A 26,064-nucleotide genomic window follows, 5' to 3' on the forward strand; every position below is an offset into this window, starting at 1 on the left:
AGAGTGCCAGATTCTGCCTTCTCAAAGGAACTGGGAAACAGATTTATCCTTCCATACCTGAAACCATATCCCACTGATTCCTGATTTTTAAATTCCAAATGTATTCACCATGTAGCGCCTCGACATGCACTTTCTTTGTTGGGTATATTCATAGCATGTTGTCATGTGCAGTACTTTTAAAATTTAGGAGCCTAAGGCTCTGTGAACTCTTTGACTAGCCCTGTCTCATAATACTTAGGAGCTATATAAAACAACCTTGAAATGTGGAGGCAATATTTGGGCATGGAAGGACAGGTGTTTGTTCTTACTCTTTTGAGAAGATCTGAAGTCTATAGTTGGCGATAAAGGGGACAGGCAAGAAAGCTCCTAGGAAGGCAGAAAACAGAAACGCAGCATTTTTATGGATGAATGAGCTTTTATGCAGTTGCTTTTAAAAGGCAAAATTATATGGCCATTTGCACTGCCTCTTGATTGCTCAGTGCACCAGCTATTCTTTATGCCGCATGCCATTTGCTGTCTTGTATTTAACTTCGCAAAATATTCTGGGATGCAGTTTCCATGAAGGCGCCTGTATGAAACATTTGTACTGTTTCATACTGGGTGTAAGATGGGTGTAAGATTTCCTCCAGGAGTGCTCATTAACTTCCACTATTTATTGCTCTGATTTTATGCCCTCCGGGTTAGCTGAGCTCTAGACTTGGGTATGACAGATAGCTATTCTGTTGCAGCCTTTCTTGGCCCTTTTTCTCCCTCTTTCATGCTATGGCTGCAACATAAGCTTTGAAGGGTCATTATCTATATCGTTGCATAGAAAAGTCCTTTGGCAGCCAAATTCACCTCTGGCATAAGTGACTGCAATTCCATTGACTTCAGAGTAAGTTCACTGCTTGACATCAGGGGTAAAATTTTTTTCAGTGTAGATATCAAAATACTAAGGCATAATGGAGTAGTTTCTGTCCCCAAAATGACCCATTCTTGGGCTCGATTTGGCTTATTGACAGTGCTGCACTCCATCCTTGCATATTAACAGCCCCCTTTTCTGTTTGCTGCTGTCCTGGGACCTTCTTCTCTCCTGCCCGTCATCTTCCTTTCAAATCTGTTTAGATATATTTGTCTGCAACTGCACACTCCCTTAAGTTGCACATTCCCAACCCTCTGCTCCCTCTTTGCAGCCAGTTGTGCTGAGTCCTTGCAGCCAGTGTTGTTGAGACAAAGTTAAAATAGTTATCCTAGGGTAATCATTGCTTCTAGGTCTTAGGAGGTTGTAGAAGATGTAGACCAAAGTCCGTAAGTGCTGTCTCACAGCTATTGCAATCCAGGACTCCCGTATCTCCTTTGTGGAGGGGAGTGGAGACAGGGAGGCCCCGTGGAAGCCTGGTTTACATTCATACTGCAAACCTGAGGTATTTTCAGCAACCAGTACTCAACTCTTGGCTGTATTTAGAGCCTCACAACCCTTCTGGAGGAGACAAGTTGTGTCAGCAGCCCCTGGGATGGGGGGAGACAGTAGAAGTGCAGGTTGGCAAAGCCTGAACCGATTGACTTTTATTGGCAAGGAACTATTTTTGGGAGCCAGTGATGAGTACACCCTGTACTGCTGCAAGTTTGGCTCTGCCTTGCAAGGTTATTATTTGGGAGTTTAATCAGAGTCTGTCAAATGCATGGAGTGAGCAGCTAGTGGCTTAATGGGTGTGTTTTGTGCTGGGATAGGGGGAAGGAGGAGTGGGGATAGAGGCTTTTGAGGTATAAGTGGAGAAAATAGAAATCCATTTCTTGAGTTTTTGCCATTTTTACTTTTGTGTTTAAATACATATAAATAACTTGCATAAATTCAAGACGGACTTTCCACATCTCTATGATCTTGCAGTGTTCAGGCAAAGGCAAATCTGTGACACTGCAGACCTCCTGTTTTCCCTTAGCCTAGGGGGTCCCTGAGCTCTCTGTGAATGAGCTCTGTTCGCAGAGATGCTTTGCCCTCCGTAGATATGCAGCCGTACCTCCTTGGGATGAGATGCAGCAGCTGTTTGTGCAAAGCCATTCTAACTGGCAGTTTAGGAAACAGGTGAAAATGGAGGGGTAATTAGAGAGACAAAGACTGTAATGAATAGCACTCGGGTTGCAATATGGCTATCATTCTCTGTCTTGCAAAAAAGTGGCCCTGGTTAGTTTGATTCATGAACTTGCAGAACAAGATTATGATTATTTTGATTATTTGTATTACTGTAGTCTCTGACAAGGCCTGCCATTAACCAGTGCCCCATTGTGCTGGGAGCTGCACAGAGAGACCAAGATGATGGCTGTAGCCACTAAACACTTACTGTGTAAGTATCAGCTGAGAAAACATGCTCATATAGACAGATGAGAGAGTCAATGCACGGGGAATGCAGATAAGTTAAGAACAGAAGTAAATATCCGGGATTTTCTTGCTGTGCATACTTTAGGGAAAGTCTGTAAAGGGATAGCTTATTTTACCCACTGATAGCAGTGAACATTTTTGCATTGATCTGCTAGTGCGGTATGAGGGGAAAAATGGGTGAGGATTTCTAAGCTTTGTGGACTATAAGCCTAGCATATCAGCAGCCTGACTGCTGCAAATTATCTTCAGCTATCTGGGCAAAAGAGAGATGTAGGGTAGGGTGTAAAGAAAAGCAATGACATCACTGGTATTCATGGTACCTCCCTCAAGAAGGTGGCCAAAATTGAGGAAAGCTACGTGGGTCTCTGAAAAGCTACTGAAGAAAGTGAAGGTCAGCATTCACATCTTGTTACTGACTGAGGGATTAGAGGCATCAAGTGGCTTGGAAAAGAGGCACTTGCAGCTGAGAAGGGAGGCAAGGGAAAACTGAAAAGAATGAGGAAAAATGATGTCAGGTAAATGATCTCTGAAACAACCTTTTGAGTGGATGTGCAGGGTGTGGGGGTCTGAGAGGCATTACCCTAACAAAAATGTTAGGGTAAGGGAGAGAGCAGGACCATGATAGTCTGCAAAGGTCAACAGTCCCGGGTCTTAATGCCATACCTCAGACCTGCATTGCTGATAACAAAGAGGAGTCAGGAACCTGGGCGTGTTCCCCTCCAAGGAATCAGTCTGTCCAGCAGCAGGGTTTGCTTTCCCACACCCAGGAGTTGGAGCACATGGCTCCTCTTCACTCAGTCCTGCTGCACTGCTTGCTGAACATCATCAGACTTCTGTTTTTTGGAGATATCTAGTCCAGCTGTCATACGAAACCTGACTTTTTCTTAACCTATATGATCATGGACACCTATGACAACAGCTTTGCAATGTCACCAGTTGCAGAAGTGCAGTAACCTCCTGCAGGAAGCAGAAAAATGATGCAGGTAATTTCATGCATAGTGAGTGGAGCAGGTGAGCTTGTCAAAAATTCCTGTTTGTTCTCTGTGTTAGTGTCTGCTCTGATCAGAAAGTCTGCGTTTTTTAGGAGACAGATCTCTGTAAAGTGAGAAATTAGAGGCCCGGAAATATACACATATTTACTGCAGTGCTGACAGGCAGTGGTAATCACGAACAGGGGGAACGTGATGGGTGGAAAGGGCTTGATGCCACAGAGAAAGCAGACTGCAAGGAGCTTGACAATACAGCAGCCACTCTGGGGAACCATCAGCTGTGATGGCTGTGTGGGGTGAAAAATCCCAAGGGATCCCAGCTGCGCAACTGCAGTTATGCTTTGACATGTGGATGACTATTTGTGGGAAGGGTGTTTTTATTTTCCACTCTGCTTACAGAGAATTGGGAATTGGTGGAAGGAACGGACCAGTCTCTCATGTTCAGTGGTGCACACCACACTGACAGAGCACCTCCATGTCCTGTTCTGGTGGATACTGGTGGCCCTTCTCACTCTTCAAATTTCTAAGACAGGGTGCTTCTCCCTGTAATGCAAGAAGTCTGCCCAGGGGTGGAGGTACATTTCATTGTACTTATTACATAGAGTTCAGGCCCCATCCCCTCTCTCATTCCTGTTGGACACATTTTTTTGCATATGCGCAAAGGCTGGGTTTTTTGATGTCTATGTGCAGAGTGAGTATGTTATTTTCTCATTATCAACAAGGAACTTTTTCCCCAAAGTGTCTCCCTTCCCCAAAGGACACTGATGTGCAACAGGGTAAAATAGTGATAAAAACACTCTGCTGAGGCAGAGGAAAAGTTGCAGAACTTGCTGAAACAGGGAAGAAGTGGGTTTGGTGGGTTGCATTCACTTTGGACCCAAATCTCTCAGTGACAGCTTGCTTCCTACCACAACTCGAATAGTAGCCAGCATCTTTGTACCTAGAGGAGAAAATAAAATTAGTGAACTTGAAAGGGGGCCTTCCTTGACCTTTTTGGCTCTGGGGAAGTGAAAAATCTGGGACATACTCCTGAAGGAAAGATCTCCAAATCGCTCTGAAGCATCACCCTCTGATAGCTGCATGCCAGTGCACAAAAAATGTCCTACTCTGACCATATAAGTGGTCCTTCAACTCTGCCGGTTCCTGCTGTGGGCTCTTTGTGTATGCCAGAGTGTGCTCCCACAGCTCTGCCAGAAACTGGCTTTTGACTGGATTTTCTGAGGGTTTTTTAGCTCTTCTGGATATGTTGGGAAGTATACAAATAGTGTGTGGTTTCCTGGGGTATGGCATATTTTATATGGCTATTACCCCTCAAACCCATCTTACATGGATGACATAAGTGGCCAATTTTATATCCTATTACCTATAATACCCAATTTCAAACCAGTGTTTCTCAAGTGGTCTAGAAAAGATGCAAACTTTATTCTTTGATATCTCATAGAGACTTGTGAAATCTGTAGTGCTGTGGGCGTAGACACAAATAATTCTGCATGAGTATAGGATCTACAAGCTGGTGAGCCTGGAAGAAGCCATCAATATGGTAACAGCCTCTGCCTAGCCACATAGCGGAGATGAAGGTGGGTGAGTGACTGTAGGGTTTTGGAGTGTGGCCAGCTGTCTCCCCTGGTACCCAGCTTAGGGGGGCAAAGGAGCAACCAGGACTGGATCTCAGGCCTGGTCTTTATCTGTGACAGAACCAGTCAGTCCCCAGAAAGGACACTTCAGCCTGCTCCTGAGCATTCAAGGCCTCTTTCTGGAGTGTGACATCAAACAAGGAGAACAATGGAGCTGCTAAAATAAAAAAGACTCAGCATTAGTACAGTTATTTAGCTGTGTCTTTGGTGTTTCAGTTCAAGGCTCTTTCCTCTACTAGCCTCCCAATAAGTCACCTTCTTGGTGTTTGGATTTGTGCAACTGTACTAACACAGACCTGTATTATTATCAGCTCTGATCTCAGGGTGAAAACAACCTCCTATGCTGGCTGGGTCAGGGAGGAGAAGGGGATGTTGTGTTTCAGTTCAAACTCTCATCATCATTTGTCTTCTCCTAGTCCTCCAAGCCATGCCTCTCTTCTTTCCCCTCTGTGCCTTGAATACTGCAGCCAAGTTCCTTGTGCTTTTCTGCATCTTCTGTGGTTTAGTGGCTACTTAAATATTTACTTATGTTGAATTTGCCCCTGAAGAATGTCTTACGAATGTAGAGGAGGGGTACTGTGAGAGAAGGAGGGAATGAGCAGTCCCTAGAGGGCTTAGTATTGTCCATGGCTGAGGCAGAAACTGCACAAAACCCCCTTGTCCTGCAAAAAGATTGATGTACAAAAGAACACACATGTGTGCACAAAAGCACAAACTTACGAACATATAAACACCAAAAAAATTTCACTGAACACAAAGAGAAAGAAAGCATTTCCACCAGTCAAATGGTTAGAGACAGCCCTGTTCAGTCATGGAATTTGCGTTCTTTTGACCCATAGGACACCAGCATTTTTACAGACCTGCCATCCAGAAAATGCTGCAGAAAGATATTTGAAAGGGTAGGAATAGTGTGAGATGCTGCATGCAAGAAGGCTACCATGAGTTGAAGGACAGGCTGTATCTCATTGGAAAGATGAGTTTCGCAGGTTTGCAAACACATTTGAATTTGCCCATTGATTCAAGTGTTAACAATCACTTTGTAGATAGCACATAGGAAAATTGGGAATATTTTTGCTGTTGTGATTGATATTGCTTGAACTTTAATCATATGCAAGAGGAAGCTCAGCTTGTTGAATTCATTAATTGCAAAGGCGTAACATATTCACTTAATTGGATTCTCTGCTAGATAGAGATGTATTTATATGTATTTGTATATGTGCTTAGTGTATATATTTAGCTCCACAAAGACTGATATTAATGGAATGTTAAGGTTGCCTGGTGAAATACTCAGCAGACTGGAAGGGGTAAATGTTCAGTCGTAAGCATGATCTTTTCTGTTGCAAGAACGGTAAGGCCTGGCTTGCTGGATATTCTTGACACAGCACAAAAGCAGGCAGGGCTAAAGTTGGCACTGAGGCAAATCTGCACTTGTATGTGCCTCAGCCTGGCCATGGCGCTGCTCTGCACCTGGCAGGCCACCCCACCACAGTGCCTGTCTCATCACTGAGAACTGCTGATCAGTTGGTCCTTCTCTTAAGGACACTTCTCCTGCCCAGGTCTTGGAGCCTACCTCCATTTCCTTGTACAAGACAGCACTGCATTGGTGAACCACAGCTGTGAGCCACGGATGGGGAACATCCCTGGAGTAAGGGTCTGAGGAGGGCAGGACAGGAGAAGTGATTCTGCCCTCTGAGGAGGTTGCAGCCTCCTTCCCACCCACATCTCACCTATGTGTGTGGAGACCTACTGCATGGGGTCTATCCCAAGATAGAGAGGCTGCCTCAGAACCACGAGGTAGAGCTGTGGCCTGGGCCCTCAGCTGATAGAGCTTTATGTGTTGAGTGTAGGTGGTGAGATGGCTCTGCTTCCTGGAGGCTGGAAGGGGCAGGGATGTGTGATGCTGTGCTAGCTCAAATGTTGCTGTGCTCTTTCTTCCAGGAAAGTTATCTTGAGAGAGCCAGGAAAGACAACTGCCTGGTCACTTGTGCCATTTCAGCTTTCAGAGCAGCTGGAGAGGACCAAGAATGTGCTCTTGAGCTTTAGTTAATCTCGTGATCCCAAACTAGTCCTTAGCAAGTACCATATATAATCCCACTGTTCCTTTTACAGCTGTTGATCCACATGCTTGACCTGCTGTACTGCTGCTCTGTCATTAACCAGCACGATTTCCACTGCTGACTGCCGTGTGGTCAGCTGCTCTACAGTAACTATTACTCTTCTATGGCAAAGCTCCTTCCTCTGGTGTGGGGCATGAGGGTGTTGTAGGTGCAGCCCTGAGCTGCACGATTTCCTGTGGGATGGATAAGCTGAGGCATCTCCTTACTATACTGACTTCTGTCATTGCTCCCGGCTGTTAGGACCCTGTTCGTGCCCCTTGCAATGTGGGCTGGATTATTAAAACCCTTTAATAGAGGGAAAATTGAGTTTCATAAAGCTTCAGTGGCTTGCTTAAGGTCACAGAGTAAGCACAGGACAAGATTACAGCCAGCACTTGGGTCCCTTCACTCCTGGGCATTTGGGGAGAAAGCATCTGTGCTCTGCACAGCTGCTGCAGCTGCTTAGGGCAAGTTTGCCCTGTGAAACTCAGCTACGCAATGCCTGTGCTGGCATAGGGTTGCGATAGTAAATCCACAACATGCAGAGCAGCGCCACAGGGATGCAGCAGCTCGGCATGGTGCAAGGCAGCTGCGTGAGCCTGGCAAGATGCCTCGGCTCTCAATTTAGCCCTGCTGAGCTAACATAGCTAGACAGCATCTGGACAGTAAGTGGCTTGGTGTCTCTGTGCCATCTACCCCCACCCTCATGCCTCTACTCAAAGGTTACACAGACTAGACCAGCTTGGTCCTGTCCATACCTGCCGTGCCCTCTCTCTCCTTTAGCCTGTTACAAGCATAGTGCTGCAACATGAGAAACCTGCCTGCAGCATAATCTGCCTGATTAGTGCCTTCCTTTCCTCTCACCTTCTGGGCACCATGACGGACCTGCCAGCTTCACTCTCTTCTACCTCTCTCCAGTGCTCCTTTTCAATTGGCTTCTACTTTCTTTGCCTTGTTCAACCCCTCGGCAAGGTCAGTGCTGCTTATATCGTCATAAAACGGGATTGCATAATCTCTACAGTGGTTGATTGGTTTGCTGTCCATCACCGTCTCTATTCCTCTCTCCTCTGCCACTGCTTGGTGATTCATGGACAGCTCTTTCTTCATCTTCACTGATACTTTCTTGGCCTGTTTATTGGTTTTGTAAGAGCTTTTGCACATTCAAGCTGTATAAGCAATTACATATAGAAAATGAAAGAACAGTGATTTCATTTTTAGGTTGTGATTTCAAGCTAGGAAATGCCAGTCTTGTTTCCCAGGCCACCTTAATTCTGCAAAGAAACTTGAAGGAGCAGTACAATGATTGAGGCAGGGATCCCATGGAGGGAGTTTCATGCACTTATTAATTAAAACTTGAATCAAAATGTCCACACACAAGTGGGATGAAAGAAAGGCTGAAAAAGAAACTGTAAACCTGTCATTTCCTAATATTTCAATCTCAGTAAGGTTCCTTTAGTGTAGTTTGCTTTATGTTTTTTGTGTGTGTGTGTTTTGTTTTGTTTTTAAGGGGAAAACCCAAAATATTTTCTGTAGAAATGTATTGTTCATTCTCATGCATACTGAGCCTTTGGCACTGAGTCTGACTTTTCAGCCTAGTGACTAACCTGTACTTGTTCCACAGAGAGTCATGGCTGCTCAGACTGGTTTTCCTTTCTTCTGCATCCTAAGTGGTGGAGTCCAAGTGACCTTTTGACAGTGAGATGCATTTAAAAGAGAGAGGAGAACCTGGATGGTTTGTCCACATTTAGTGGGCAGCCTGATCGGGCTTTTGCCTCTCCCTTGCTCTGCCAAAGCTGAGGTGTTCCTTGTACTGGCTGTGATACTGGTGGGGATGTCCCCACTGATTTACCGGGTTGATGGACTTAGCTCTTAAAATGTTTATGCTCAGATGCTGTTTGGGCTGTCTGCCAGGATTTCTGTAAGAAAATGACAGAAAAGAAATTATGATTATTTAACAGTTTACAATGCAGTTCAGAGTGAACTTGATGGGCCAAAGTAAAAATCATGTCCTTAGCCTCAGGGCTTTTCCCCTGCTGACTTTCAAATGCCTGTTGTAAAACGTGGACATGTTGGCTTTTCTCAGGGAACTGGCCTGAAGACTCTTGTAATGGAAAGTGTCAGAGAACCTAATTGCAGGCTTACTACTTGCTCCCCTTATAACAGAGGTAACTATACAGTACATACACATTTAAATACGCATTTGAAGTCATCCAGCTAACTCCAGACTGCAAGAAGTCATTCCATGTATGGACTTACATGTGCCACAAAAGACCTTTTGCAACCTGCTGAGAGCCTTAGATTTATCTTGTGCCTCCAAGACTGCCTCTGTCATGCCTGTTCTTCTACTTTTAGGCTGCAGAAAGGGAATGGCACAAGATCTGCTTTGTGTTAACATGTTTAGGCACAAATTGACAGACAAATCTTTGAAAAGCAGGTGCACCTGAGGTCCACAGGGGCTAAGAGAAGGGAAGATTTTATCTTCCTAAAGCCGTGTTCCCAAGAAAGCAGTCCTTGGCTTAACCCATCTTTGCTAGATGGGGTTGGCAAATACACAGCTTTCTCTCTCCTTCCCAAATTGCTGATTTCAAGGTTACCTCTCTTTCTGTCCATACTCAGGTCTGATGGTACTCCTTTTGCACAGAGATAACTCGCAGCCCAGATGGCCTCAGCTGGGCCCTTGGCAGTTCTGCCTGGACTCCAAGCCCAGATCGGCTTAGGATAACTGCTTCTGGGGGTACCTCTGTGTGTGTGTCTGCACCTGTGTATAGAATGGGAAAGGAGCAAGATCTTTGGCAGATCTGCTCCCTGCTGCTCATAGAGCGCTCAGTGGCTCCAGCCAGCATGACAGTAATACACACGTGTGCAGTGAACCAGATGTCCCACTGATGGGCTCCATCCAAGGATCAGGTCTTCTCTGTAGGGTGTAGGTAGAGCTGGCGGGTCTTGTCTAATGCTCTGCTGAAACTTGGCAGAGTGCCATGGTTTTGAAGCAAAGCCCAGTGCTTGGCTGTAGCAATGGGTCAGGTGGGGGTCCTGCAGCTCATGGGCTCTGCTTCTGGAGTCCTCTTCCACCAGAGAGGCTGAAACATGCGCTCCTAAAGAAGGAGTTTCCAGATGGGGAGCAGAGCCCACACCAACTCCTGGGAGCCCTGACTGGCCTGGCAGCCTCTCCTGCACGAGGGGTTGGTCTGCAGCAGCATGACAGGAGTACCCTGGCAATGCTCACTGCTGGCAGAGATGTGCAGCACTGGCACTGCTGTGGTTTGGGCCAGCACTTCATTTCAATACAAAGGTGAGACTATGGTTTGGGCACTGCTGGGACGGGGACAAACCACCCAGCCCAGGTCTAAGTCACTGGGAGCTAAGCCAGCGGGGGGAAATAACATCTCATCCCTGCAGGTTTCTCTACTGCTTGCACTGGTCTCGTTCTTGTGGCAAATCCTGCCATGGGGGCATTAGGGTAGCAGACTGAAGATATGATGAAGTCAGCACGTGAGGAGACAGGTCTGTGCAGTGGGGACAATGTCCATGGGTGCACAGCAATGATGGGGAACAGGACTGTGGGTAGGTGGGAACAAGGGTGCTGATGAGCCTGGGCATGAGGGACCACCGTCCCTTTCTGCTCACACAGGTGAGACATGGGATGTCTGCTGCCTCTACTTCCCCCACTCCCATCCCCTATCTCCTGTGTTTGTTGGGGAGCACCTGAGTGAATAAAAGAAAGAAGGAGGAAGGAAGAAACTGAGTCAGGGCATGAGGTTATTCCATGCCTTCTCTGTAGAGACAGGCAAAGGAGACTGTAGTTAAGAAAAGGTGCAAGGATGCCAGAGAGCAGCCCCCTTAACCACACATGGCATAGAAGGAAAGCAGCAAGACTCAGCAGGGGTCCTCAAACTATGGCCCGCGGGCTGGATACAGCCCCCCAGGGTCCTCAATTCGGCCCCTGGTATTTACAGAACCCCCCGCCCTCCCCCGCCGGGGGTTGGTGGGGGGGGGAACCAAGCAGCCGCAGATGACTGCCTGCCACTGCATCCGCGCGCCGGCCCCCTGGTTAAGAAGTTTGAGGACCCCTGAGCAAGAGTGTCCCTGGTTGCCCCTATCCCACAGCCTTGCTTCCCATCTGGTGCCTTTGCAAAGCTGAGTGAAGAGACCTGGCAGAGAACCAGAGTGCAGAGCAGAACTCAATTTGGAGATCCACTGGCAACTTTGAGCAGCAGCTTAGTTGGCTGTCCCTTGGGATGGCCCCAGCGCAGTGCATGAGGGTCCCCACCATGTGCCAGTTTGGGGGTGGGGGGGCATGCAGACATGCACTCTAAGGTGTGGAGGTGTGGGGCTTGCTAGTGGCTATGCCAGTGTGAATGCAGGGCCAGGATCCAGACAGAGGGTGTGCGGCAGGCAAGGACAGCATTTGCAATCAGCTGCCCGAGCTCTTGGTGGGAGAGGAAAGAAACAGGGACATGCAGTTCTGTAGCTGCCTCTTCTGAGTCTTGCTCCTCACATATGCAGTAATTCCTCCAGAGGAGGCATGTTCCAACCCTTTTCACCAGTGAGAGAGGAGCTAAGCACCTTGTGTCTCTCTGTGGAGGAGTGTGCATGCAGCCATGCCTGCCTGTGCCTCCCTCCACAAGTGTGCATCTCTACATGGGGGCAATGTGGGGCTGCTGTGCAGAAGGCAGGAGCTCTGGCTGGTGTATTCAGGATGGGGAGGTTTCACCTGCTGCAGTATCCCCCAGTGAAGGTTAAAGGATCTTGCTGATATTCTTGGAGATGTTTTTCAAATTGGTGCCCTTGGTCTGGCTTGCACAGCTCAGAAAACCATGAGTTTTAGACAACCCACCCCCTCTCTTCATGTTGCCTCCTCTCCTAACCGTGCCAGGTCCTGCTTCAACATTAAGCTTTTCTCATCACAAGGAAATGTTTTTGTCCTTCCTCTAGATCTGCATTTTCAAACATCCCTTCAGCCTCAGGTCACAAGAGATGCTGGGAGAGATACTCTGTGTAAAGAGTAGGTGTCACTGCACAGGGGAACACATGTTGGGGTTTTGTATACTGCTGTATGGGACTCACTTACCAGCTGAAGCTCTAAACCATCTCCCAGGCTGCAGTGTGAATCGGCAAGCCCATCCCTCCCTCTGTGTAACATGTTTTAAGAAAAAAAAGTCTGAGTGAAAGAAATGAAAGCTCAGCAAAATGCAAACCCAAGCCCAGCGCTCAACAGAGAAAGCCAAGGGGAAAAATCATTAGATAGGGCATTACATGCATGGACACGTACTGGATGCAGACACACACCTGCACAATGCGGATGCACTCCTAGAGACCGTGAAATGCTTTCATAAACCATTCAGATGTCTCTACATGCACATAAAAATACAGGGGTTTTTAAACCTTTGTGATTTCTGAACCCCCCATGACGGAAAAACCGCAAGCTTACCAGTATCCCTGAAATACTTTCCCCTGCCCCATGGTTCTGCAGAGCAGAGCAGTAGAGATGCTCAAAGTGAAATCTTCTTTCACCTTAGATGAGCAATGTTAGGGGCAGTGTGAGCTCCCTGTCTTTGGATTTTATTTCTCAGACCAGAATCAGAATAGACTGATCTTGCTGGTGTTTAGGACATTGTACTAAACTTACCTTTCCTCAGAGTAATTTCAGAAGGGCATGACAGCTCTAAAGGATGCAACATTATTGAAGAGCCTGAGTCAGGTGCTGTCACTGCCTGTTAGCTGGAGGTGGGTTATGTTGGATGGTACAGTCAATCTGCAGTGTTTGTTAAGATATGCATTTTTTCCTAATTCTTCTTCCAAAATCCTAACACCTGATCTGCCCCCCTCTACAAGCTATGGCTTTGCTGAGTTACATCCTCCAGCCTACTCAGATCACTACCCACACTGCCATCAATATCTTCCTGTAACCTCTCCCTCATGTCTCCTAATTATGCCTGTGCTGATTGCAGCCTGCATTTCCATAAATCATGGTTATGTGTACATCAGATAGCACTGAGGACCTCAAACAAATATGTCCCTCTGGAAACCATGCTGCTTCTGCATGAGTCAGCTTTGCCTGGATGAACCACTTCCTGGGCTACCAAGTTAACACTACTACCAAGAACAACACCATCTCCCAGAGAGAGCTATCAGGTGATCCTCACTGGTTTTATGCCTGTAGTGAGCTCTTGGTACCTTCTGGTTTGGAAGAATGATTTACCAAGACAAACACTCTGGCATTCTCACAGCTCTGACCTTTCTGTGACACCAGTGGATCTCCATAGTTCACTGACTTTGCAGAAGTCAGAAGCACTCAAAGTATATCTCATTAACCTTCTCAGGCTAATCATGGCAGGGGACAGGACCTCAGCAATTACGAAAAACATAAATGCACCAGGAAAGAAATGTTTCAGCAAAAATGGCAAGAGCTGTGTAAATGCCAGACCTCAGTGAGCTGGTTGACTGTGTTTCTGCAAAGAGCTTTTATTCCCAGAATGAGTTGCAAGGCAAAAGCAAGTACTTCACCCTGCCTGTATTCTAAGCAGAACCTCTCTCCAGCATATGCTAGGTGCTGTATAAATATAGAAGGAAGAAAATTCCACCATCCTCTGCAGCCTACACATTTAATTGACAGGCTGTTTGAAGCAATTCCTGCTTCTGCAGGTGCAATGAAGAAAGCAGCCTTCCCCAGGTGGTTGTGGAAGGTGAACTTGAGGTTCAGGAAGGAATGTTGTTTCTGCGTTAATTAATTTTGCATGTGGATCATTTACAACTATTTCTTGTCTGCTTTGGCTGATGTGGCTAATTAATCACCTTAAGTGTCTGTAAACAGGAGATTTTTGCTCTCTGTGGCATCCCTTCTCCACCTGCTGTAGACCAGCCTATGTGAGGATACAGACCTGTAGCATCACAGGAATTATACTTTTGGTAATGGCTGTGATGTCAGCACTGTACATGTGAGAGTCAAGACTCAACCAGCCTGGGTGAAGGCTAAGAGGAATATTCTATTCTCAGGGCATTGGAGAAATTTTTGCTGCTGAATGAGAGAAGTATGATCCTAGGAGGTGGAGATACCAAGAATCTTTGTATTCATGTAGATTACCTGAGGGACAGAGATATAATGATTAAGCCTGAGTTTTGACATCTGCAGGCTGAAAAGTCAAGGAAAAGAGGTTTTCCATAGAAGAACTCCTCCTCTTGCTTCTGTTTACTCAAGGCCACTGAACTGGAAAGGCTCATCTGGTCCCATCCCTGCTGCTCTAGGCAGCAATATCATATAGCCCTACACAAACCAGTTGTGTTTATTCTTGACTCCATTTTAGTTGTTTTCACAGCTCCTTTTGGACAGCTGTTCCAGAACTTCCCTTCTTTGATGGTTAAAATACATCTTATTTTCAAGGCAAATTTCCTCACAACCAGTTGTTCTTGTACCAACAGTGTTTTTCTGCTTAAAACCCCCTTTTCTTCCTTGCTTGTCTATCTGTCTCCCCTTTATTTATAAGGAGCAGTCATATTCCCTCTTGGCTTTCATTTATCTAGGTTAAACAAGTTTTTTAATCTTTTTTAAGGCAGGCTCTCTGTTCCCCTAATCGCTCAATCCAAGGTTATTTCTGATAACTAGCTTTTCTGTAAGGTTCCTCACTGCTTCGCCCAAACCTAGTGTAAACCAGCATGACCTATTTACCTGTTGAGTAATTTTGGGTTGAAGAAATATGTCAGCTATCAAATCCAGAGAAAAAAAACATCAGGGTACATGCTGTTAAAATTTGCATTTGTTCTCCGCCTTTTCTCTATAAAGCTAGTCTCCCATAATGACTTAGTTCCTGATATAATTTCTCTTTAATAACATTAATGACATCATCTCTATCCAGACTGAAAGCCAAGCTTGTGGAGCTACAGTAGATCTCTGTAGTTCAGTCCTGGTGGAATATCTTGCACCAGCCTTCCAAAAACTTATCTCAGTCCCAAATGATTCCACTTTATTCATGCATGATTTATTTCTTCACAGTCTACTGCAACATTAAGGTTAAAACAGCATTGCCCAGGTTTACCTTTACTTTTATGTACCCTGAGCAGTGCATACTTCCATTGGCAGTGTCCCAGTTATAATTGCTATTTCTATGGTGCTATTATTCCTACAGTAGCCCTTTTCTGGTCCTGCCCATTTGTTCTGGTTTTCCCATGTCCTCATTCAGGACCTGTACGAATTGTACTGACAAGACTCTTATTTCTCCCTGGACTCTCCCTGCTTCCCAGAGGGGTTAAGTATGCTTTTCCATCAGCTTCATTACCAATAACACTGCTATTTTCTGCCTGCTGCCCAGCATCTTACCTTTCTTTACCTTTTCTATATTTGATCTTCCCTTTTTCATGTATTAAAATCAGGTGTAAAAGTTATGTAAGTTTTTCCCAATTAACTATCTGACAGCAAATATAAAAGACAGGAAGTTTCACATTTACACCATTCACAGATACATGCTGTATATGTTCTCTCATCTAGCTCTAGACACATGTGTGTCTCCTCATTTCCATACTATCTGTAAGCCCCATGGCCTTTTCTGTGTTTATGTCCCCAGTGCACCCCAGAGGTGAAAAAATACCACTATCTCCATTTTACATAATGTGGAGTGGAGGCACAAGGGTGCAGATCAGATTCCAAAGGTCCTTAGTGGAATAGGGAATTTCTGCCTTCTAATCCATGCTCTGTGGTGTTGTCTTAGTGTTTCCCCACTAGAACGAGCAAGCCCCTCAGCTTCTGGGAAAAAAAACCCACGTAATAAGGGAGGAAACATAGAACTTTTGGGGAAATGTAGAAAGCGGTTCAGGTCCTAAGAGAGTTTGGGATGGTCTTTCTTTTATTCTGTAAATGAAACCAAATCCTTTTTGTTCCTTTTGTATTTCTTCTATACCAGGAATGGCAGGAATTGAGAGAAGATTTTAAATTAAAAGATTGTAGCTCAGGGCATGGTGCAAATGGGAGCCTGAATGAAATAAAAACTATCAAAAGACTTTGCCCAGACATAGTTCTCCTGCAGCCTGGTGAAAAGCAAGCACCTGAAGGGTCAGGCCTTCCCCTGAATCTTCACCCCAAATACGAATGTAATGCTTCTGAGCATCTTGCCTGAGAAATATATCTGAACATTTCTGGTTTTATCCAGAACTGTCTTCTGTGGCCTAGTCCTTGAAAGCCAAATTTCTAGGAGGTTTTGGTTTTCCATCTGTTGACATTAGTTAGAGGTTTCTCCAGATGCTCCTGTGCTTTGAAGTCCTGCATGCTAGGAGGAGCTTAGAGACTGGCTTCTGCTCTGGCTGGAACATACAATTTTGGAAGTTCATGTGAGCAGCTTGCACTTGTCTGTGCTACCCATCTGGGTAAGGATTTTGTAAATGGTGAGACTGGGTGCTGGTAATTTGAACACGCAGTTGCTTTTGCCAGTGTAGGATGTAAGTTATCCACTGAATGAGACTACCAGCTCCTCTGTGTTATAAATATCTTATTGACCTGATAACACTGAAAAGAGCACATGTATAAGAATAAGGAAATACACTCTCCTGGTATAAATTGCAGCAAGAAGATTTAGGTTAGACATCAGGAAAAAAAAACCAAACTTTTTAATGGGAAGGATAGTTAAGCACTGGAATAGACTGCCCATGGAGACTGTGGGCTCTCTGTCAGTGTAAGGACAGGTTAGACAAACATCTGCCACAAATGGCTGTTACAAGCCTTAGCTTCCCTTGGGAGGAGAGAAAAGCCTCTGTTAAGAATTAGTTTCAGGGAACTAATATGATATACCTTTCATTAAAGATGCACGTTAACATACTGCAGAACACTTATTCTGGGTGCATTATACCATGTTTAAGGCAATTTACCAGCCTGCTGGAAGGCTTTTGAAAGGCTCTCATTTTCCCCTGGCATAGGCAATCTTACCTTTTTTCTGCATTGGATAGCTTATATACTTTGGCAAACCAATAGTATATATGATTAACATTTTGTTCTACAATAGCTCTCACTTTCATACTTTGCAAATTTACTGGACTTCTACTTCCAACAGCTTGTTTTCCAAAATAGGATCTTATATTTAAGGTAAAAGTTAGCTGCTCTCCTCTCTCAACACCTCCAAATTAATCCCAACTGAAATGGCTTTCCAGATCACATGTGGTACAGAGCAAAGGGAAGTTAAGGTGAAAATCTGACTCTTAGTAGACCTGCCCTGCCATACAGAAGCATACCTAGAGACTGGAGAATATGATTAGAAAGGGGATTTTAAATATCCCTAGCATCCTTACTTTCGCTGATTCTGTGACCCTCCAGGGCTCCTGGTGGGAGTCTGGATGACAACTCTGACTGGAGAACACCCAGTGGATCTTGAAACTGCAGGGTGACCAATACGTAGGATGCCTGGGATGGTTTATTTTTCTTCTTTTTGCTGAGGGAAGCACTGGGCAAAACCTAAGTAATAACAGTTCACAAGCTGTTAATACCAAATACCCTGAGACTTCAGAAGTGCCTTGCTCTGCTCTGCACAGCTTGACAGGTTATATTCTTTAAGAGTAGGCATCATTACCTGGACAAATCTGTGACATTTAATTCTGTTGTGGCTAACCTCTGTCCCCACAGCGAATTGCTCCTTTCCTCTCATGGCAGATTATCTAGCATATGATGCACATTTGTATTTTCTCACTCTTGCATTGCCTCCATCCTCTGCACATGTGGTGTTTCTTATTACCCTTACTGTCCTTGCCCACATGCTGCTTAAGCCTGCTCTTCTTTAACTAAGTGCATACACATTTGACCTTTGCTTCCATGAGCATCTAAAGAAGTCTGCCACCTCTTAATTCACAAACCTTTTCTGACTTTGCTTATTCATATCTGTACATGTCTGCAGGTATATGGCATGCCTGATTGTTCAGGTTAGCAATGAAACACAGTATTTGCACGTATTTTTGAGACACTCCATAGTTAATTTGAAAATTTAGGTCAGAATATTCCCTTACATCCTGTTTTTCTTCCTTATGGGCAATTTAGAATGATTTTATATGGACAACTGTATTTGCAGGTTAAGTCCTTCAGGACGAGGGAGGCTGTGGCAAGACTGTCATTGTTATCCTAATTTCATAATGTTGGCCATGTAGTACAACACTGTGAAACGTGCCTGGCACGCAGCCTTATGAGCTCCCCTTTCTGTCCCAGAGAACTTCTGGGTAATTATGAATTGGGTTTGCCTATCTGATCTAATTTATCACTTAGGGGTTTATATCATGCCTATTACTGTGATATCTAAGTGCTGCTGAGATTCTGCAAGATGTCTCTTTCATCAACCACTTATTTCTATGATAAGTTAATGTTACTGAGCTGAAGTCTGGGCTGTTCTGTGCAGCATCTTAATCACTGGTCCCTACTGAGCTCCATGTGTGCAGTTATTCTGCTTGTCTGGTGGCTTCACTGAACTGGTTTTGGGGATTTAAGGTCAGTTACTTGAGGGCTAAAGTTGTACTGCAGAAATCTCTGCTCAGATGATGATAAATTGACCTGCTTGGTCAACGAGTGGGAAGTCTAGGTCTGAGCAGACCCTGGGTAGGCATGTGAGTGTATGCTCTTTATTCCCTCAGAAATGCACTCTTCACATCCAGGCTTAGATATTAGCATGAGTACAGACCATCTGCTGCCCCAGACAGCACTACCTGTCTTCTGCAGACAAAAGGGGCCACCAGTTCACGGGGCTCCCAGCCAGCCAGCTTTCACCTGTTGCTCAAAAGGTATTTTAAAATTAAAACAACTTCTACCTGCCCACTCAAGTAACAACAACAACAACAACAAAAACAGACACCTCCCTCAAAAAAAAAAAAAAAAAAAAAAAAACCTAAACAAAAAACAAAACAAAACAAAAAAATAGAGAAAGGAGAAAATAGCTATATACCCTGCTTGCTGGTCCAAGCAGTATGAGGGTGCTGTGTTTACACTGTAGGGATGGATGGGGAATCTACTGTCTCTGGGTGAGTTCTTCTGCCTTTCCTCTCTGTCCACAAGCCTCCAGAGTGGATTTTTCTTTCATGGCCAGATGAAGCATTTGCTTGTTTGTTTTGAAGGTGACAAGTGTTTTATGTGAATTCTAGCTGGTCTCAAATGCCAAACCCCAGCTGGGCTTTGAGTTTCACAGAATAACCGCTGACACCTAATGAGCCTCTAATAAGTGCTTCTCCCTCCCTTCCTGTCATTTAAATAAATAAATTACTGAAATTTGGGGGTGGTGGGAGGGGTGTTGGATTGCAGTGGAATGAAGCTTTTCTATTTACCCACCAAGCAGGTACACCACTAAGAGCAATCGTGCAAGCTTCCCACACACTCACACTGCCTCTGCCATCAAGTCAGCATATCTCAGCCCTGGCTTGGAGGGCTTTCTTTGAGGATTGTGCAGGAAAATTCCTTCTAAAGCCCATTTAGTTTCTTGCCCTTTCAGCTTCAGCTGCCAGCCAAGGTGCTAATTAGTGTCAACTGTGATGGGGGAAATTGAGAACAAAGGCAAGACTTTGATAGTTGAAAGCATAGTTGATGTTCAGAGTTTTTTTCTTTTCCTGGAATATTTGCAAGGAATGGTTTACCATGGGCAGTGGCTGTGCTACACGTATCGTTTCTTCAGGGACTGGAGTGGCTTCAAAACAGCTCTTATTTGTGGCAGTAGGTATAAGGCAACTGAATCCCAACCCCCTTTTCTGACCACTGAAGATATGATCTCTCTTGGCTTAAAAAATGGAAACCAAGAAGGTCTAAAATTGCAATATATAATTAAGGAAAAATAGCAAGAGTGAAAAATCATAGATCCTTTTTGACTTATTTTTTCGTATGTCAGAGGCACAGAGCATTTCCTTGTTTCCAGTAAAGGTACGTAACCAAGTCATTGTGAAATGACAAGAGCCGTTATTTCAGTAAGGCCTTAGCAGGGGATAGCAAGAACTACAGCTAGCAAGCATCTCTGTTGATGTTCTTCACATCTGAAGACTGTCCTGAAAATGTAAAACATCTCCCTCTTCAGTTGCCTCCCTTGGAAGAACTCAGTCCTGACTAGGAATGGGCAACCTTTTTCTAGAACAAAGAGTTATTGCTGGACAAAATGAAGTTTGACTAAAATGAATCTGTTTAATGAATTTCACTGAAAACAAATAAAGACAAAATTTTTTACAAAATAAAGAAGTTCTGTTTTGACTTTTTCAAGTGAAGTATTTCAATTTCTGTTTCAAAATTACATTTTTTTCATCATTTAAATATATTTTTCCTCTTTTTTAGCAGGAAAGAAATATTGTGGCTAGGCTGAAGTCAACATTTCAAGGAGACAAACAAGCTCTGTTTCGGTTTTTTGGCTGAGAAAATTGAAAGACACCATGTCTGTTTGACCATAGTAATGGTGTCCCCCTGGTCATCCACTCATTCTCCCAGAGGGTGAAAGTATCACAGAGATGAGACAACCCAGACATCTTTCTTGTTCTCTACATCCCTCTGGTTTGAACCCACTTACTCAGAGCCTTCTCCCCAGGAATGTCCTTAATTTAACTGAGCCATGAGCTTGGGTACTCCAGAGTGGTCCTCCTGCCCAGGCCTGTGTGAGCTGTGGTTAATGCAGAGGGATGGGGCACCTAAAAGTCTGTATTCTGTGGTTTATGTCTCCACAGGTGGGGAAATGGAAGGAAAAAAAGTTGCAGATGAAGTATTATGTGTGGCCCCGCTTTGAGCTGTATCCCGACTCTGAGGAACGCGAGGATGATCACCTGAGTATCGTGACCTTGGAAGAGGCACCGTTCGTCATTGTGGAAAATGTGGACCCCCTAAGTGGCACGTGCATGAGGAACACCGTCCCTTGCCAGAAACGCATAGTGACTGAGTATGCACCCCTGAGTTTTTCTGCTTCTATTGGGCTTTCCCTTCACAGCAGAATGTAGAAAGTCTCTTAGACCAATACCATCATACCCTGATAATCCTTCCTAGAAAAGCCACTTCTCTTTGCCCCACCTAGCCTGTGTCCATTCATGACCGGCTCCTTTCGGCAAATCATTGTAGTATGCCCCCTCACCCTCCAGCACAGACTGCACAAGTTAAATTCTCCACATCTGATTATGTAAGGGGGAGGGCATACTGACACGAGAAGGGAATTAAGGGAGTTTTCCCTAGTGTTTTAACCCCTTGTTGTTGTGATGGTTCAGGAACAAAACTGATGAGGAGCCAGATTACATGAAGAAATGTTGCAAGGGGTTCTGCATTGACATCCTCAAGAAAATCTCAAAGTCTGTCAAGTTCACCTATGACCTCTACTTGGTGACTAATGGCAAGCATGGGAAAAAGATCAATGGGACATGGAATGGAATGATTGGAGAGGTCAGCAACAAAGGGGGGCATGGTGGGCTTCATCCCTCTACTGGGTGACATGGGTCAGGTCTGGTCTGCTGTCATTATTGGGTCCCCTTCCATGGCAGGGACAGAGGTGACTCCATAGAAATGATTGACCTGGATTCTTTCTGGGCACCAGGTGAATTAATCTGCTCTGACATTCTGACCTTGTCTACCTTTCCTATGTGGCGATTAATTATTATTCTCTATAGTGTCACAAATTTGGCCTTCACAGTCAAAGAAAGAGGGTGATATCCATGCACCAGAGAGGCTGCAACCTGTATTATGCTTAGATCATATATAAGGTGCATAAAGAATGAAATAAGACTTTGCAGTGTTAGAGGGAGGAGAAAGCAAGGACAGAAAAATGAGATAAAACGTCTTCTCAATGGATGATGTGTTTATCCTAAGACCTCTGCAGATTTATTTTTTATACACATACCAGCTTTGAGGGGAAGATTAATGTCTGTTGATTTCCTGAAAGAAGGTGTCCTGATGAAAGATTAGAAAGGAGGGATGATAGAAACAATATAGGGAATGGGATTACAAGAATAAAAGGATTGTATGGAAAGGCAGAAAAGTGAGAAGGGGTTTGGCTGTGTGATGCTTGAGAGGTGCCTCAAGTCTGTGTGTGATCTCTTCCTTTCCTTCCTCCAGGTTGTCACCAAACGGGCCTATATGGCGGTAGGATCCCTCACCATTAATGAGGAGCGTTCAGAAGTAGTAGATTTCTCTGTGCCCTTCATTGAGACAGGAATCAGCGTCATGGTGTCACGTAGCAATGGAACTGTCTCACCTTCTGCCTTCTTAGGTATCATTTTAATCTAAAATTAACATTTCACCTAGTGTTCATCAAAAATTAGGTGAAGGTTGTTCGTGATTCTTAGCCTGAAAGTTCCTTTTTGGGAGTACCTGTGGGACAGGGGTATAAAAATAAACTCTGATGTTTTAGTTCTAAATCCCAAGCAAGGAAAATCCAGGTAAATGCTAACAGGCACTGTTAGGAGGTCCAAGGCATGCCTCAGCAATTGTGTGCCTAATCCCAGCAAAGTCTGGGCTCACTTAGAGTTGTCATCTACTCTGCAGCACATGGTTTCCCAGTGACTCAGCTAATAGCATGTTTTAGGAGTGTAGGCCAGAAGAAAAATGATTCAAACCTTGTAGCTGGTATGCCATAGTACTTAGTAATAACAATTAGCAATAAATTGTTTCACTTTGTGAGAAATTTTCTGTAAAGAAGGTATTAACTTGACCTTCCCTTGACAGAACAACTGGTAGAAGTTAGAGATCTAATAGAGCTTTTCAAGAAGAGTAGAGCCATTGGTTCTGTGCTGACACTGTCTTCCAGTAAAGTGATTTCTAATGTCCTTTGGTGGTGGACGGTGATCAGAGAATGCAGAAATGATACTGCATTTCCCTAAGACTTCCATGTCTTCCTAGTATCTACTATTTGGCTTCATGAAATGTTTTATGATGCAGCAAATGCAGTGTATGTTTTATATAATTACTGTCTGGTCTTTGCCAGTACCCTGAGAATATTTACAAACAGAAATAACTTTATATGGGTAAAAAATATTTTCTAAACCTCTTTAAGTAGGAGTTTCATGACTACTCACTTTTCAGGAGTTTTTGCCTTTAGCCAAGTCCATCAATATTACTGGGGTATGTAAAAGCAACGATAAAGTTTACTCCAAGATTTTAAATTGCAATTTAAAACAGGCTATAGTCTGGAGCAAAGTTCTAAGCTTCTTTGATCTGTTCAGTCCCATCTTTATCTGTTCAGGCTTGGAGAAATAGAAAACCTGGCAGAGATCAAACACTTGCAGAACATGAACAGTAACGTTTCTAGAATGAGCCAGCGTTCCCATTGCTACAGGAAAGGAATAGCTGGAAAAACTACTATCACTATGGCTGAACCTCAGAAATTTGGAGATGCTCTTTGGCTCGATAGCATCTTGAAAGTTGAATGCTTGTCTGAAACTCTGCCAGTTCTGCTTGATTTTCCCCACTCTCTCCAGATGGTGCTGGAGGACTTCCTGGGAACAGTATTTTATCAATGCATTTTATTTTATCAATGCATGCCACAATGGCTACATTTAGTTCCAGATGGAGCCATGTGTCACAAATATAACAGTAAGAAGGAATGCAGTCATTACAGAGACGGAAACATTTGTCTCAATTCAAGATGTTTTTCAGACTGGGGCTGGAGGCTTTGTTGTAACTCTATTTTTCCCCAGCCCAGTTTGCCCCACACTCTCACTGGGGTGTTCTGGAGAGCAAAGGAGGTGAAGGAGGTGTGAGGTGATGTATCAGGTCTTTCACCATGCTTTTGTTTTCCTCTCCAGAGCCTTTCAGTGCTGATGTATGGGTGATGATGTTTGTGATGCTGCTTATCATCTCTGCGGTGGCTGTCTTCGTCTTTGAGTACTTCAGCCCTGTGGGCTATAATCGGTGCCTTGCTGATGGCAGAGGTAAGGGGAGTCCCTCCTTGCTATGATCCTCTCTTGCTTCCAATCCGAGCTCCTTTGTCAGGGTGTCTCCTTTGCCTTGAACACAATATGGATCTAGCCTGCTCTGAGGTCTGTGTTCAGCCTAAAAAGAACAGAGATGGAGGCAGAAAAAAGGCTCTGAAGAGAGCAGATGTGTATAATGGGTAATTTACTTGGCTTGGGAGACGGAGCTGTGTCGCCTTTCATCTCTAAAGCATGCACCAGCTCCAACTCGTTTCTCACTGAGGGAAAATGGGTCCTGGTAGCCAGTGCTGGCAGTGCCTATAGTGCTGCACTCTCTGAGGCAATCAGAGCGCTCAGCGCTGTCTATCCATCCTTCAGTGATGCATCTTCCCAAAGAGCAAGCCACTCTGCTGGCCTCCCTCCACACTGCTGTGTCCTCCAGACTCCACATCTGTCAGCTGGGCATGTCCCTCCCCCACGTGGCTCTTCGACTTGCTAAGGCTGACTGAGAAAGTGGGAAGCTCATTTTCCTGGTAGTGGGTGATGGGAGTTTTGCAAGGGCAGCAGGAAAGATGGGAACAAGTGAGGACACATTGTTGTGGTTCTAATCTTCAGAAGACAGCCCAATGAGTTAAAGAGAAGATGCACAGCAGCCTAAGAGACATCCTTTTTTTCTTATTGTCATGACAGTTAGCAAGTTGAGCCTTCCATCATCTCCTTATCTTCATCTCCTGATGAATCAGCCCTTCAGACCTTTCTGGGTTTATTGGTCCATTCAGTATAGTGGGAGAGACACAGTTATTGGTAAATGCACTCACTTACTCCCCAATCTAGTACTCTGAGTAAATTTATGCTATCAAATTAGAGAAGAGTAAAAAAAAAATAAAAAAAGGTGTTAATGAGAATGCAGCAGAGCCACAAATACAGAGAAGTGGAGAACTTATCTCTTAACATGGAGCTGTGGAGGGCCTTTATATGGCGACTGATTGTAACCACATGCATCTGTGTACACAAGTAAATACTGTTAAACCTGTGAGTCCCTTGAGAGATATTAATACAGATGTAGAACTAGAAGCAGTTCTTAGTACAGGTGTGCAGTTGTGCAGTTATTAAGTTAGCTGAACTACAGCTGCAAATATCAATATTTCTGAGCAATTATGAACGGTACTGCATGATCAGGCAGATATTATCCCTGACAGATGTAATGTGAAGATGTAGAAATCTGCTGCAGAGACTGCAATGCTTGTTTGGTAATGTTTGGTAATGAACACTCTGGCTAATGTTACTTTGGCTGCATTTGAACTAGTCTACGACAGTATACTCCTGCCTCCCAGCCCTCTATTTTCTCTTTACGGATATCAAGTTTTTCTCTCCAGGGTCAGGTGGGCATGCCCTAATCTGGCCCCTAAATGACGTTGCACTGTTGTTGGGGCACTCAAGTTGGAGATCTCGGAAGGATTCTGGGTCCCTGGTTTGGATCAGAGGCTCTCATTGCTGTCTTGGTTTGTGGCTGACAAAGTAACTGTGAAAGCACATGGGGTGATCAGTGGAGAAAGGAAGGCTTTAGGAGGGAACTTCTCAAAATTTCCTTACACCTTACGTTTCCCACTGATGATTTGCAGGCCTTGCACCTGTGTGTCTGAGGGCACATTAGATAGAGAGGGATATAAAGCTACCACTCCAGAATGTAAAAAGACAAGGACTGCCAAACTGTGTTTCTTATAGCAGCTTTGTCTCCCTGGCATCTAAAGGCTCCAGTTTTGCCAGGTGATGATTCTGCTTTGAATTTGGTGTGTAGTTCCCAGAGTGCAAAATGAGCCCTTGCACCTTTCAGTTGTATTTACAGTAACACAGTGCCTTCAGATGATCTATGATATTTGCTGCTCAGGGGCTTGGAGAGGAGCATCAAAACTTTCTTCCCTTTTGTTCCTCTGGAGCTGGAGCCAACCTTAACCACAGGCAGCAGCACTGGGCACTAGTCAGCATACCCAAGGGAGGAGATAAAACACAAGATACTAACCCAAAAGGTTGCAAAGCCAGGCTGGCACCATTGGAAAAGAGACAGACCCCTGAACTGTGCCAGAGTGCTCTCATCCTAAAAGGGTCTTCCTGGTGTCTGAAGCAGGATCCTTGGAGTAATTGCATTTGCAGTCTCCCTGACAGCTGCTCTTGTGCTC

At 44.6% G+C, this 26,064-nt stretch overlaps 1 protein-coding gene across 2 annotated transcripts in view; it reads left to right on the top strand.

The window, feature by feature from the left end:
- Window positions 1-26,064, top strand: part of GRIN2B (glutamate ionotropic receptor NMDA type subunit 2B) — a 262,368-nt gene that overhangs the window by 173,316 nt on the left and 62,988 nt on the right. For both annotated transcript variants that reach the window (XM_080393094.1, XM_080393095.1), the window contains 4 exons: window positions 20,723-20,931; window positions 21,251-21,422; window positions 22,092-22,245; window positions 23,780-23,905. In XM_080393094.1, coding sequence (XP_080249220.1) covers window positions 20,723-20,931; window positions 21,251-21,422; window positions 22,092-22,245; window positions 23,780-23,905 — 661 coding nt within the window. The remainder of the gene's footprint in view (window positions 1-20,722; window positions 20,932-21,250; window positions 21,423-22,091; window positions 22,246-23,779; window positions 23,906-26,064) is intronic.

The sequence above is a fragment of the Falco punctatus genome (assembly GCF_963210335.1).
Source record: "Falco punctatus genome assembly, chromosome: 6".
Taxonomy (NCBI): domain Eukaryota; kingdom Metazoa; phylum Chordata; class Aves; order Falconiformes; family Falconidae; genus Falco; species Falco punctatus.